This window comes from Xiphophorus hellerii, chromosome 19 (genome assembly GCF_003331165.1).
Source record: "Xiphophorus hellerii strain 12219 chromosome 19, Xiphophorus_hellerii-4.1, whole genome shotgun sequence".
In the NCBI taxonomy this organism is placed as follows: Eukaryota; Metazoa; Chordata; class Actinopteri; order Cyprinodontiformes; family Poeciliidae; genus Xiphophorus; species Xiphophorus hellerii.
The window spans coordinates 24,603,518-24,618,962 of NC_045690.1; the positions used below are offsets into that span (position 1 = coordinate 24,603,518).

A 15,445-nucleotide genomic window follows, 5' to 3' on the forward strand; every position below is an offset into this window, starting at 1 on the left:
CCTTCTCCTCGTGACAGGGAAAGGAGGCGCTGTCAGGCAAGAATCTGTCCTTCAACAGTGTTGGTGAAAGGAATCCATGGAGTCGCTCTTTAAAGCGGTGTGTTTTATTTACAAAGCCGGAGGGCGAAAGTGGGCGAAGTCACACAGCGAGGCTGCTGGCAGGCTCGGGGTAAAAATCAGGTGTTCTTTTCGAACTTGCGAAAATCTCCAGCAAAAGAAATAAATAAATAAAGACAATAAAAAAAATCGGGTGATCCCTGTTTATTGAGAATTGGGAGCCCAACTGAGCCCTCCACAATCCTCCAACGGGTGACTGCTTCACAGCTCTTCGGCTAACTGAGCGCTCCTTTGTTTTTGTCTTGTGTGTTGTAGCTGAAGTTATAGGACAAAAACGAAGTTTGGTGTCAATTGGTTCTATAAGGTGGGGAGGAATTGTGATCTCCTTGTAACTACAGTTTGAGAAAATGTTTTTAAAATTCATTTTCTACTTTTAAAGATTGGCTTTAGAGGGATAGTTAAGATTTTTAAGTGAGATCTGAGAAGTTATCAGTGTTAGCTTCCTTAGCTAAACTGATGGCAGGCTAATAGCTAATCTGAAGGACTCCTGTTTTAGCTCATTTTGGCAACTCAAACTGACTTTACATGTGGAATATAACACTACCTAATATTAACCTCCTACTTTTTCACAAGAGCCCATTATTTAATTGATCCTGGTTTCTCAGGTCGACAACATTGATGTTATTAAGCTAATGTCAGGCTAATGTAGCAGTCTGCCCAATTGTCTCCCAATCTTTATATATATATATACCGTACAGACCAAAAGTTTGGACACACCTTCTAAATCAATGGGTTTTCTTTATTTTCATGACTATTTATAAGGCAAGAAATCCCACTTATTAACCTGACAGGGCACACATGAAGTGAAAACCATTTCAGGTGACTACCTCTTGAAGCTCATCAAGAAAATGCAGAGTGTGTGCAAAGCAGTAATCACAGCAAAAGGTTGCTACTTTGAAGAAACTAGAATATAAGGGGTATTTTCAGTTGTTTTACACTTTTTTGTTTAGTGCATATTTCCACATGTTATTCATAGTTTTGATGCCTTCAGTGTGAATCTACAATGTCAATAGTCATGAAAATAAAGGAAACTCATTGAATTAAAAGGTGTGTCCAAACTTTTGGTCTGTACTGTATATGTGTGTATATATATATATATATATATATAAAACTAAAAATAAGTATCTGATTTAAAACCTTACATAGGCACTAAATTAAATGGCTGTTTTATTGTCTGTAAGGACTCTGAATTGCATTTGGTCCTCTGGCTTACAATGAAAAAAATTCTTGAACTGACCAAACTTGAACTATATTATCCTACACTCAAGTATTTAAAACAATTAGATTTATTAATGTTTTTTTTCTCTTTGTGACAAAACCTAAGATTATTTTTGGCATTAGAACTAACGTAAATTAAGTACAAAAACTTATAGAAAATTTGTCAAATTTAGGTTGTGTTCTATACTGATTGCATGTCTTTTAAATTACACTTTTTAATGTGCCCACATTTTTTGCCATTTCTTAATTTATCATTTCAAACAGAAATAGTTTTCTGGGGGGAGGAATTGGTCAAATCTCACCTCCCGGGGCACCATTAATGCCACAACCGCCTCTATAACTGAAAGTAACTTCATGAAACATCACTTCAGAAAATCTGAACTATCCCTTTAAAACTCTACAGCAGCTTGGCATGTGCCCACTTGTTAACAAGATGGATATTTTTATGGTATTTTTGCGCGTTTTGGGAAAAGGCAGCTTAAAAATGGATTTTTACCTCCCAGAATATTTTAGTAGCCTAAAGGGAACATTGATGCTAATTGTTTAGACTGTTCTGTCCTGGTAAGGTTAAAAGAAAATCACAGGCTTCACGTCCTTACAGTCCTCCCAGGAAATGAAAGGACTTTGCTCAGGTGTAATGTGATTAATTTACCTAAGATTCCATATTTGTACGACCAAACTTGAGTGCTACCGAGGCGTACGGAGGTGAAATTGTGCTTGGAATATTTGATGTGTAGCCACACACAGACTGGTTGCAAAAAAAACCCCAAAACATGCTGTTATAGATTTTAAGGAACAGTCATGATGGAAGTCAGCGGTTATTTGATGTCATGACGGCGGGATTATATCTATATTTAAAATAAAGGGCTAATTTCTTTTTCAACTTTTACAAGCTGCAAAGACTAAAAAAAAAAAAACAATTTCTTGTTCTCTATTGTGATGAGAAGCAAAGTAACTTTTAAAAGTGCCAAACTGACTTCCAGATTTTATTCGATGGGTTCGCGAGGAAAGTGAGCTAAAGCGACTTGCGTTTGCACAAAACTACTGTAACTTCAGTTTTTTCTCCTGTGACTGATGCTTTTCTAAATTGACTGTTGTATTTATTGCACCACATAACTAATAAAGATATTTATATGCCAGAAGGTCTTCTCTTATCCCTCATCGCTGCATGTGGTGGACTGAATTTGAAAGCCTACAGGTTGTTCCCAGTGGCAGCAGCGCTCCCAGCCAGTTCAGCACGGCTGTGGATTTGTCACCTGGTGAGAGAACATGAGTCCTTCCTGCTTTGAAAGCTTATATCTGCGCCATCTGTGGCAGAGAGGGATTGGGAAAGTTGGGTTAAACAGATCAGCAGTGTACGTAAGAGCTTTTATGTGTGTGTTTTCGTAACATGTTTTGTTTTTTAAGTGGAAGCAGCAGCCCAAATTCTGCTAAGAGAAATTGAGGATGGTGCCCTACATATCCTTCAATTTCCTAATGCTTCGTGAGCCCTGCGTTTGTGTGTGTGTGTGTGTGAGAAAGGAAGACGGGGCCCTTTGCGTGTCCTTGCATTGTTGCCAGGCAGATCCAGTCCTCCACATGTCTGACCTCTGACATCAGCGTTTCCTCGCCCCTCTCCTGCCACCGCTGTGCCGCCAGTTACTCCCCAGCGGCTAAGGGCAAGACTACCCACCCTTTACACTTTAACCCACTTAAAACACTCGCCATATCTCCACCGTCCCCCTCTTTCTCCTGCCCACCCCTCTATTGTTGTATTTTTACCGAGGCTATTTGTGGGCTATTATATGACAGCAACATGTAAACACTCATCACTTCCACTAGCGTCTGCCAAAGCCTGCTGAGTGAGCCCAGGTCATTACAACAATGGCTCAGTGTGCTGGATTTATTCACTTTCACACAGATGGAGACGATGTTTTTTTTCTTTCTTTTCTTAATCTATATGTGCTTTTTAATAGTTTCTTCCTTCTGATCTGACAGGATTTATTCTGTTACGGCAAACCATTTGTACTCCAAATCTACTTTTAAGACTAATTTTGGAGTGCCACAGGTTTCAGTCCTGGGCCCAATTTCATTTTCAGTTTTTTTTAAATTTTTTTTTTTTTTTTTTAACTTCCTTTCACTTTTAATTTTCTGGAAAATTTATGAGTTCTTTCTTGCACACTTTCGATTTTTCAACCTCAGAAAATTCCTCGGTTTTTTTTCTCTTAGAATTTTTCTAACTCACTACTTTTCTTTCCATGTACAATGATTCTAATAGCTATACATGTTACTCTAGCTATCATAGTTTAGTCTTGAATGTCAGTATGACTGAAATTAGTCAGGCTCTTCTTCACTTTTACAGTTCCAGTGCATATCAAATCAATATTCATGCTCCTTCCATTTAAGTAGCCTTTCTAAGTTGTGTTGAAGAAAACCATTCAATCGTTGTTGTCACCATGCCCAGAATACAGCAATGAGCTTTTTATTAGAGTACTTAAGCCATCTTTTTCACAACTCCAAGCCATTTATAATTCTGCTTCCCAGCTAGTAACACAACATAGGGAGCATGTTGATATTACTCCTATTTTCTTTTCTTTACAGTCTCCCAGCAGACAGTAGGATAGTAGATGACAATTATTTTTCTTTCTCGACTACAAAGTTCTAAATGGCCAAGCTAAAACTATTCTAACCTGCCCTCTCTCTTCTCTACTGGTCATTGATTCTCTGAATCGCTGACATTTTCCCTGTACAAACTTCAAATTGGGGTGGCCTTCCTTCTTGGCACCAATGATCTACCATAACGACTTAATTTAACCAAATTTATTTCTCCTTCTGCACAATACTTTACTACTGTGTGTCTGTAAAAAGCACTTTCAACAAATTGTATTTACTGACTTGCTAACTTGTGTTCTGCTGCCACGGACAGAGTGGCATTAGCAGCCTTGAACCTAGCTTCAGTTCGTCTATTTCTGGCAGCATGGACGGTGTCTTATCGTGCCGCATGCTCACTGTAGAGTTTATTTACCAAATGTACATGAATATGAAAAGGGAACTCAACATTCTGGCAACAAGTCATGCATTAATGCTGAACATTGTCTCACACCTTGTTAATTTAAATTTGAGCTTCCAATGTAGTGTTAGCTCTGTAAGAACATATGAGAGTACACTTCAGGCTTGTCACTTTGTTGGGCTCTGACTCATACCTTCCAAATTGATGTTAAAGTAAAGGCTTAATTCAATGGGGGGGGGGGGGTTGTTTTTTTTAAGGAATCTAGACCATATATTTTAATACCACAAATGTTATTGGTCAAACCTACACCAAAAACCTTTTTTCTGGTTAATGGTTAAGGAAGCACAGAAAAGAGTTGAGGTGGCGCAGATTGATAAACTAAATACTGCCTCTTTTTAGAGGAGAGCATTTGAAAAAAATAATACAATGAAATAATTAGACATCACATTGAATACTGTGAATACAAATCTGCACAAAACTGTTATTTTCACAATGTATTTTTATTGCATACCTTTTAACAGCAGTTTGGCATTACATACCACACTGACTGTACACCAATGCATTTTTGATTGATATAACTACATCACTTAGCACCATTTTTAAACGTGTACCTTTAGGCAGATTATGACAATGAAATGCATCTGGTCTTTATTCAGTCATAAAGTTAGGTTGATGCCAGATAAATGACATTCATCACCTACTACACTGGTTCAGTACTTTAAAAAATTTTTTTTACCAAAGGCATGGTCAGTGAGAAGCATATTGGACAGATGAGGGAGAAGTGGAGATGTTTAGTAAAACAATAACAAAAAGCATCTTACAGGAAGTACCTCATACTGAAAGTCAAGCACAACAGTAGAGGTCTGTATGTTTGCATCCTCTGAAGCAGCGGGGCCTTTGCATCTTGTTCTCATTGAATCAACCATGAAAACTGAATATCACAGGCTTCCTGAGTCAATAGAGCTTATTTGATCTACTGCCGGAGCTTATTTAAAATGGGATCATCTGACAACAACAGTTAGTCAGAACAGAGCAGAAAATCCGCAGCTGATTGGCTCTCAAAGGGGGAAAAAAAACCAAAACTGGTGTAATGGTCTAATAACAGCCCAGCCCTCAGTCTGACTGAGGTACTCCAGTGGAACTCTAGCAAACTGCACAAAAAATGTTCCCAATAAACTGAAGCAGATTTTAAAAGAACAAAAGGTAAAACATACACACAAGTTATGAGACAGTTAATGTTATTCAGAAGATAAATATTACTGCTAATGGTTCTTCAAGTTTTTATGACCAGCACTAGAACTGTTGGAGAAGTCTTGTATAAATCTAAAGTGAACCTCCATAATAATCTTCAGTCAGTCACTGTCTCGTAGAGCTTCACTGGAACATAGCTCACACACCTATTCACACCTTAAAGTCGGGTCATAATTTCCATTGTGAAGACATTTTTCTCTTGACTCTAAGTTTTGTCAGTCCTTATTAGCATCTTCAGGCTGAAGCTGCTTTACATCAAACATCATCAAAACGGACATCTCACTGGAGTCGCCCAAAGAAGCTGCCAGTTTCAGTTGCTGAAGACTGTTTCCACTGAAAACCTCCCCCTCCCAGACTCTGGTCTTGTTCAGTTTTAGGTCAGTTCGGCTCTCTCCCACCACACTTACCCGGAGGGCTCCAGGGACCCGAACCCTGAAAAGGACCCAGGAGAGCGGCTCCAGCAGGCCTACACGGGGCTCAAACAGCACGCATCCTTTCCCCCAGGCAGAGTAGACACAGGGGAATGGAGGTCTTATCTGAGGAGAGTTGTTCCTTAAAACAAAATCACACATCGGGCTGAAATCTCCTCCGGTGGTGATCCGGGCATAGAGTCCTAGCCGATACACCCCAGCCTCGGGTAGACTGAGGCTCACAGTCACCTTGCGGTCTGTGTAGGTGCAGAACACGTAACGTGAAAGTGGAAAATTTGAGCTTATGTTCTCTTTGCTGAGAACATAGTGAAGGTCAAGGTCCTGCTGGTTGTGGAAGGTGAGGTTACACTTGCCTTGCTGGGTACTCACAATGGCTGAGTTGTGGCTGAATCTTGATAGCCCTGCCTTTGCCGTTCGAGTTCCTGGCCCACATGCCGAGCCCAGATTGGGAGGAAACAACTCTTCTAATCCAACAACCTTCTCTTTGCAGTGCAGTAGGTAATTCGCAGCATTCTGGAACTTATCTTCTGTCTTGTCATAGTCCCGCACAAACAATGAAAGTCGGTAGAAACCATGAAACGGGCACAAGACATAACATGTGAGGGTATCTGGTTGAATCTGAGTTGCCAGGCAGCACCTGGCTACAGCACCTTCCATTTGTGGATGGACAAGTTCACACAACACTGTTAGAGACCGGCAAGTCTTCAACACTAGGTCAAAGACCCCATCTTCCACTTCGGCAACCTCACTGTTCTGGGAACTGCCTATGACACCCAAGGATCCTGCAAAAGGCTGTAGGCCCCAGGACAGGAAAGGGTTCTCTGGCATGTCCTCAGTGGCCCTTGGGTTTGGACACTCAACAGTGAAGGAGCAAACCCAAACCAAAGGAGTGGTAGTGTTTCCAGATCTTGCAAACAATTTGACATCGTATGTGTCGCTTTCAGGTGGCAGTAGTTGCAACTTCATACACTTGTGAGAGACAGTTAGAAGGCCAAAGGAGGAATTGATTGACTCTTTCTGCTCTAAAGCTCCACAGTGGAGGAGATCTTGATGCTGTGTGATCTCATAGGTGAACGTTGTCAGCTTGGAGAAACCGAGGGATATGGTTGCCTCCCCATCATCTGAGTAAGAAGTCAAAGGAAGATTATGTTTATAGAAGAGTACAGAAGTACATTTAACTATAAAAACTTTCATACATTCAGCGTTAAGTTCTTCTGTAAAATAAAAAAAAAAATTAGACCTGTGACTATATGATAGTGAAGAGGACTTATCAGACTGAGCCCCATGGTGAAGAAGGCTGAGGTCTTGAAGACCCTTTGTTCAAATTCCTCAATGGAGATGGGCTTGTCCAAGAGCTGCCATTTCTCCTCATCTGGGAAGTGTGAATCGATGAATTCCTCTGGGTCAGTTAGGAAATAGAAGTCATCAAACCTTGATTAAAAAGGACAAACACTAGTTTGGTCTGGCACTCAACTCCAAGTCCAGTAAGAAAGAAACATACTACAAGCTGGTAAACTTTAGTGATTACTCCTCTGCACTTGTACTGTTTGCAGCTAAACAATGATAGATTAATTTTAGGATCATTTCCTTTCTGCACCTTTTGACAAAGCTTTCATGTTGCATATCTACTCGTCCAGCTCCCCAACAGGCATCCAGGAGGAACCACTCCCCCCCCAGGAGCACAGCGTTCCACAGGTGATCCGACTTCACATTCTTTAAACTATGACCTTGACGGTAACCGATGCCCTTACTGTGGCCTGGCACTTCTTGGCACTCGATGCCCACTTCTCTGTAAACAAAGACCAAGCACAACATGTTTTCACTTGTCTTTTGTTCATTATGACCTAATATCCTTTAGGTTTGCTGTATACTAAAAAATTGTTTCAAAATAAATTCTGCTGTGAAATAAAAGCGTACATTTGTCTTGTCCAGAGGATATGAGGAAGTATTCTGCCTTCCGATTTTAGGAGATTCAACAGCACTCAAGTTGAGGAACACTTTAACATCTCTTGACGTCTAAGGACTTGCTTAACATCCACTAGTCTTCATTCAGTCTCCAAGGTAACCAATTGTTGACCTGGCTAATGGGTGGTGGTAGTGTTCAACATTTCCATTATAGTTGACTCAGAAAGAACCTTTATTATCATATCTCATAGTAGAACCACCACACTTTCTCATAAATGTATCTTATCTGCCAGGGCTGGTGGTACATCCAGCTGGATTCAGGCGCATTGCTATGGAGATGACCATAAACAAAATGGGGTAGCCTGTTTCTGTGGCTGCCTTTGACACTCAAGGATCCCACAAAGGTTGTGAGCCCCAGGACAGGAAAGGTTTCTCTGGCATGTCCTCAGTGGCCCTTGGGTTTGGACACTCAACAGTGTCCAACTCGAGGCTGTAAATAATTCATCCTGTTATCCGTGGCAAGAAGATGAACAGGACAAAAAACGGTAATAAAGCTGTTCTATTGCCTAGCTTCTGGGTCCAAACACACTGCATTCTATGCATCTTCATTTTGACCAGTATTGCCACTGTTCCCTTGAAAAAGTATTCAGACTACTAATTACTGAATAGTCATTTAAAAAGTGACTTGGTTATTTTACTAATAATGTCAAAAGTGATTAAATTAGATTACAAGTTACCTTATCAATCACATCCAGCCCATGTCCCCTTTCCCCTCCTCACTACTGTCTAAACCTAAAAATGACCACTGGTTTCCAACACTCACTTTATTGAATGGCTAGTTTTAACAGTAATGTTATTAATTTTTCTCTGGACACTTCAAATTTAACTTAAAAAGCATTTCTTGAAGAAAATGTAAAAAAAAAAAAAAGTGTCAAAATTGGCATGTTTTCATTAAGCAAATTTGGCAATTCATAATTTTTGTAATTCCTATTTGCGCAATTAGATCTGCTCAATTGAAACGCACCAGGAGAGAGCATTTAGCACCTCCGCAACGCAATCTGGCCGAATTGTAAAATTAACGTGAATTAATATTAATGTTCAACATGTGACCTGTCCAGATGTAATGCCTCTCTTATCGACATGCAAGAAAATAGCAACTGTATCTTTTTACAAATGAAAAGATAAAAATGCTAAAGAACAGTGACTTGGATTAGTAGCTTTAATCAGATTATTGGTTTGGAAATAGTAGTGTTTGGATCACTTGTTTCTCAAAAACAAGTAACTAAGTAAACATGTTACCCCATGGAGTCGAAGGTTTCCACTCTACACTTTTGACAGACACTCTGACAGTCAGTTTAAAAATAGCTGCTGTTGTATTTGTGCTTCTAGTTTCAGTGCATTAGCATTTCAGACATCAAGAGTGATTGTGATCACCTGCACATCTCTGTACAAAGACTGGAGTAGCCACAGCAAACCCCGCGGCCGGCAGCTATCACCTCCTCTGGGTAGCTCAGCTTTTCTGTGTGGCCAAGATACCCGCTCACATCGTACTCTGTGAAGAGATTTGACACCCGTTTGTAGAACAGATCACTCGCAAAGTGTTAGTACTTTATAGAATGATTCAGGTTAGGGTTGTGTAGTTCCGCAAACTCACCAATGTTGTTACACAGCCACACCCAGATGGCGCGTAGTTGCTCCAGCTCGTTTCTACATCCCTGTGTGACGCTTTGTACAATTGTCTTCACATCATACACGCGCTTTAGTTTCATCTGGACAACACACACACACACGTATAAATTAACCATCCAGTTCAGAAAAACTAGTTTCTACGGGCCAATAATGCCAGATCTAATCTAACAACATCAAAAACGTTTTTTGTTGGGTTTTTTCCAAACAGCTGAGAATCATGTATTTTGAATGAAGAAGGTTGCCCTCAGATCTGCTTTGCTTGATGCCTTTTTTTTCCTGCAGTAGATGAACTAAATTATTGAATGGCTAGTTTTAAATTGGTAATACTGTTTACGTTTACTGGTGAAAGAGAACGGCCAGGCACTGCTAAGGATAATGAACCGGATAGGACACAAGGGAGGCATTCTTCAGGTGTAACGATACAGTAGGGTGTGTCCTCACCTCTTCTCCGGCCCTGATGACGTGGGAGTCCAGCCTGTGGAAGACCTCTGAGCTCTTGAACAGGTCCTTCCGACGCTTTCTTTTGCCTGGCAGAGCAGCTTTAACTCCCCCTCCTTGTCCCAGTTGTGCTTTCTGGTGCAGGTGTTTCTGTTCTTTTGGCTCCTTCCTCAGTGCACTTTTTTTCACAGCTGTGATGGACTTGGCTGCGCTCTCTGAGGACAGCTGCCGCTTCGCTGCCGGACGTTGATCCTCGCCCTCCACTCTCAGATTTTCTGCCACGCTTTGCCTGGCCACCATGGCATTCTGGGAGGCTTCTGGACCGACACAGGGCCGGGCGGCAACTGTGTCTCCCCCGTCAGGAGGTTTTGTGCTCTCCAGAGCTCGGTCCTCATTGTTCACAAATGCCTGTACAACTGTAACGCGGTTCTCCTCTCCTAATGTTGGGTTCTCTTTAAGTTTATGAACTTCTGGGCTCTTTACCAGTACTGGTACCTTCTGGGTCACCTTGTCTTGAGAAGAACGGCTTACAGGGCAGGCAAATGGAAAGGAGAACTTGTGCAATGACACTTCGGCAGACATTACACTGGGGGCATGGTGTTCTGTGAAGAGAGAAGGGAGGTGGGATTTAAAGCAGGTGCTTGTCCCTGCGGTACGTCAGCTCTGTACCTTTACTTTGGATGTTTCATGCACAACGTTTTGACGAAACCGGACTTGTCTGCTGCTGTGTTTTCAATGCCGGCCATGTGGCAAATCATGCTGCCAGGGGAACCTTTTCCTGTCTCTTTGAAAACTGAATTTTCTATAAACCTGTTCATAGCCAGCTATAAATGATTATATAACTCAAGTGAATAGTTCCTACCAGAAGGAAGTCACTCATTTGATTAGGAGCCATAATCTCTCGTATTTTGTAGTGGTCAACTAGCCCAAATGAGTATCAGAAGTAAAATGAATAGAAATTGGGTGTAATGTAGCCTGGTAAAAACCAGCCCCTTGTTATACAGTACTTGTTTTGTACAGAGTGTCTGGACTCTCATCTGTTGAGAAAGAATTGCTTCCTGGAGGCGTGGACTCTGTTGAGGTTTGAAACTTTACCCAATCGCTACCGTTTGTCTGTGACGTATGTAGTGCACCAGTTCAACGCTATGAATCTTACCGGAAATTGCCTGCGCCGTAAATAACCATCCTCCACTGCAAAGAGAGAACTGCGGAGCCGAACGAGGCGGCTGTTAACGTCAAGTCATTATTTGGATGTGTGGCCAAAACAAACTGAACAACTTTGTTCACTTGCTCTGCTGTCATTGCTAAAACTCCACACAGACTACAATTCCAAAGCACAAAAAATCACCGTCATTGTTCACAACTACTCTTTCTGTTTGCTGATTGGCCGAGTAAAAATTCTACGGGAAGAATCCAAGTGAAGGGGAGAAAGCCCAGACTGTGGTGTGAATGGAATTGCATGAGAAGACAATGGCCAGGCTAGGTTTAATGCAACGTTTGCAGACTTCCTGACTGGTAATCTTCCATTATTTCTGACAAAGCGAAGCTGCAACACAAATCAACTGATACACAACCGCTCAAGTACATGAGCGTGAAATGGTTTGTTTACGGCAACAAAATGGATGTGAAACATCATTTCTGAGGTATCCCTCCACATAAGACTCTTAATCCTCATAATGCATGCCGCATGCGGAGAGATTATTCCTACAGCACATTCCATTAAAGACAGTGATAAATCTCCAATTAGATAAAGTCTATTCATAACCATAAATGAAACCAAAGATTAGAACCATTAGTCAGTGTCACAGCTCCAGCACAAAGAAGCCTTGTGACACTTCCTGCTAGCCGATGAACATGTTCATTGTGAGATATAAATAAGCCGCATATGGGAACACATTCATCTGGTGAAAAACAACTTATTATTTCAAAGAGAAAGCCATTGGCACAGTGACTGTCCGTCTGCCGTGACCCAGGCTAAAGGCCTGTGCTGGCTAGCATCTGCCCTGCTCAAGTGTCCCTCTGCAGATCATTAAGTGGTGCCGCGGCGGCCAATGGACCGCAGCTAACCCTGACCTCAACATTTCTTGGAGAGCAATAAAAAGTCCCAAACTGTGCATCAACCTTCATGTTGGGGTAAATTGAATTCCAACTAGCAAAAAAAAAAAAAAGCATGATTGAGTTTATGTCACATTCGTTATGGCAACTCCTCAAAATTCTTATTACACAGAACATCCTTTTTTTGTTGCTACATGCTGTTGAGGCTTCGACTTACCCTTTCTTTTCAGAATGCTTTATGTCTGGTGGATGCCTGCAGGTCTGTCAGCCGATGATGTTCCCACTGTGTGTTCTCACTGGTCCCCAGTCGTTGGTGGGGAGGCTTAAATACTGTACAAGTGGCCTGCCAGCACAGGCCCCAGAATAACGGGCCTAAAAATACTACAAAGCAGTTAAGACCAGCCAATAAAAAGCAAGCCCCGGCCGAGGAGTGTGTCGATGTGTGTATTTACAAGCATGAACGCGCTCTCACGATGTACGCTGTGACTTGCTGTGGGTATGCTTTACATGGATCATCTGGTCAGTGCATCCACAACAGAGCTTAGGACTCAAGTGAGTGTGAAATAGTGATTGTGTGGGTGTCGCAGTCACAAACATTATGTAAGTTGGTGTGTATTTTGTCAGAAGTGTGAAAGAGGGATTTTTCTGTTTAGAGCCCTTGGGGTATCTGAGCAAAATATCAATCAGTGAGTGGTAAGTGGTCTCACATCTCCCCAGTCTACATAGTCAATATAAAGGTAAAATTGCTTTCATTTCTGCAATGCGAGTTGTGATTTTTCATACTGAAATGCTTATTCAGCTATGTTGGACTCTATTGATGTATATAAACAATCATAGATCATAATCAGTCTAATGTTCTATCAACATCTTCTACCAAATGATCACGTATTTTAGGGAGTGAAGCGTATCTACATTCCAAAGATTAAGACACATTTATTGTCCTTAAAGTTAATTCGGTGTAAAGAAAGATACATTTTTCTAACAATTTATGTAAAAGAAACAACAACAAAAAAAAACAACAACAAGTAAACCACTACAGTATGGAGAACGAAATGTATTATAAATAAGAAATTTTATCATAACTATCAAATGATCTCATTTCTGGTTCAACATTTATTAAAAGTTTAGAGTTCTCTTAGGAGTTTAAAGGAAAGGTTTGGTGGCCTGGAGTTCTGAGACTAAAACTTTGCATTAATTTATGGTAGGAAAGTTTGGAAGAGGGGGAGAAAAAAAAAGAAAGTAGCAACTTAAAATTGAAACGACTTGGACAGATCAGTTTCTCACACCAGAAGCGCCAGGAAAGACAAGAGCGTGCCCACTTTGTGGCTCAGATGGCCATTTTATTTTCTTGGAACTAGCTGTTGCTGGTTTTCATTACCTTCATCCCTCTCTCTGCTGGGGAGTCTAAGGGGTTAGGGGGTGTGGGGGTGGACAAGCAGCTTTGGCTTCATCAACACTTCTCTCTGTCCAGGAAAGTCACTCGGCCGAAAAGTCTGTTGGTTTTGGGATGAGTATGTTCCAAGAGGTTCCTTACGTCTGATGCAGAACCAGGTTGTATGAAGAAAAGAAAAGTTTTAGGAAATGTCACTAAGGTGGAGGTTTGGACGGAAACCAAACCAAATCTTTATGGGATCTTAACATAAACGGGCGGAGATAGCAAAGACTAAAATACAATCAAACACATTTACTGCAACTGAATCTGAGACATCCAGATTCATGAAGGCTTGGGTCAGACTTTGGTTGGACAAGTCATGTGGCTGTGACTCTGAACATGTATTTGGGAAGTGGGAGGAAAATTACGGTTATCAATGTTTTTCACCAATTAAAAACCTTAGAATGCTGGTGTGCTCTTGTCTGCTACCCACCTTCCAGTGCAAGTATTTTGAGGTATATCTCTACCAACTTTGAGAATCTAGAAATCTAGCATCTGGTAGTTTTTGTCCATTCTCCAATGGAGATTAGCTCAAGCTCAAGAAGAGTGCATGGAGAATGGAGAGCTCAAGATAAGTCCTGGGCTCAAGACTGGTATCGCAGTCCTAGTCTTTCCTAGTCCTGGACTCGGTCTTGGCCTTGGAGTGTGCAGTCTTAGTCTTGCTTCATATGACAAATCATTCTTACTCTATTTTTTTCATTTATCTTACAGCTATTGTGAAATGGAAGTTGATGAATTCAATTTAGAGATTGTGTATTGATGTGTGGTTACATTTACTAACTTTAAAATTTGCTTAATAATGTTTATTATTTTAATAGCAATACGACGTTTTTGTTTGAGAACTTCATTGGTTTTTCATACATTTTTTAAACTTTGTGTAGTGCTGAGATATTAGTCAAAATCTAAAGATTAGGTCTCAGTCTTGGTGTTGGACGGTCTGGTCTTGGTTTTGGCCGTGGAGGGTTTGGACTTGGTCTCAGAAGAACCGTCTCTAACTCCATGCCTATTTGTTTGAGTGTTGTCACTGAATCTCAACTGGATCAAGGTCTGGACTTTGACCATTCCAGTGTATATTGGCTGTACATTTAGGATGATTGTCAGTTCAGTGCAGTTTATTCTCATTTCACCCCAGTCTCAGGTCGCCCCTAACAGGGTTTCTTGCTGGTTGACCTGTTTTTAGCTTCATCTGTCTTCCCATCAACTCTACCCAGCTTACCTCCATTTGCTAAACAAGCGTGGTTTTGTGGCAAACTGCAAAAGGACTTCTTATAAAATGCTTCTAGCAATGGATTTCTTTTTGCCACCCCTGACCCCAGCTAATAGTTGCCCTCAGATCTGACCTCAGGTCTTCCACAGTTACTGTGACCCTCTTGGCTGCTTTTATGAATAGTCATGACCTTGTCCTTGCTTGCCCTGTTAGTTTAGGTGGACAACCAAGAATTGGTAGCTTTACACTTGTGCGATGCTCTTTCTGTTTACAATCATGGATCGGATTGTGCTCCTTTAGACGCTTAAAGCTTGGAATATTGTTTTATAACCAAGCCCCGCTTTTTCTGTTGAACTTTACACTTGGCCTGCCCGTTGTGTTCTTTGGACTTCATAATTCTGTTTGCTCTCTGATGTCCTCTATCAAACATCTGAGGCCTTCATAGACCAACTGCCTAGATAAACGGAGTTTAAATGTACTATTTAGATGAGTTCTGAAAGCTGTTGACTGTATTACATTTTATTACTGTGGTACAAGAGGAAAGATTTCTACGAAGGCGTATAAGGTCCAGGCTAAGAAGAAATTCATTACGAGAATTGAGTCATATTATGGGAATGAAGACATAATAATATGAGAAAACAGTTGTGATATTATGAGAATAAAGTTGCAATATTTCATAAAGAAGTCATCCTAATACAAGGAAACTGTTGTAA

The 15,445-nt window shown here is 40.9% G+C and overlaps 1 protein-coding gene across 1 annotated transcript; it reads right to left on the reverse strand.

The window, feature by feature from the left end:
* Nucleotides 1-4,803: 4,803 nt before the first annotated feature.
* Nucleotides 4,804-13,461, reverse strand: ky (kyphoscoliosis peptidase). The gene is made up of 7 exons (XM_032546837.1): nucleotides 12,311-13,461; nucleotides 10,042-10,640; nucleotides 9,566-9,680; nucleotides 9,346-9,463; nucleotides 7,604-7,795; nucleotides 7,247-7,437; nucleotides 4,804-7,127 (listed from the first exon to the last, which is right to left on the reverse strand). The coding sequence occupies exons 2-7, from the start codon at nucleotides 10,618-10,620 to the stop codon at nucleotides 5,791-5,793; spliced, it is 2,532 nt and encodes an 843-aa protein (XP_032402728.1). The 5' UTR covers nucleotides 10,621-10,640; nucleotides 12,311-13,461; the 3' UTR covers nucleotides 4,804-5,790.
* Between the last annotated feature and the right edge of the window lie 1,984 nt (nucleotides 13,462-15,445).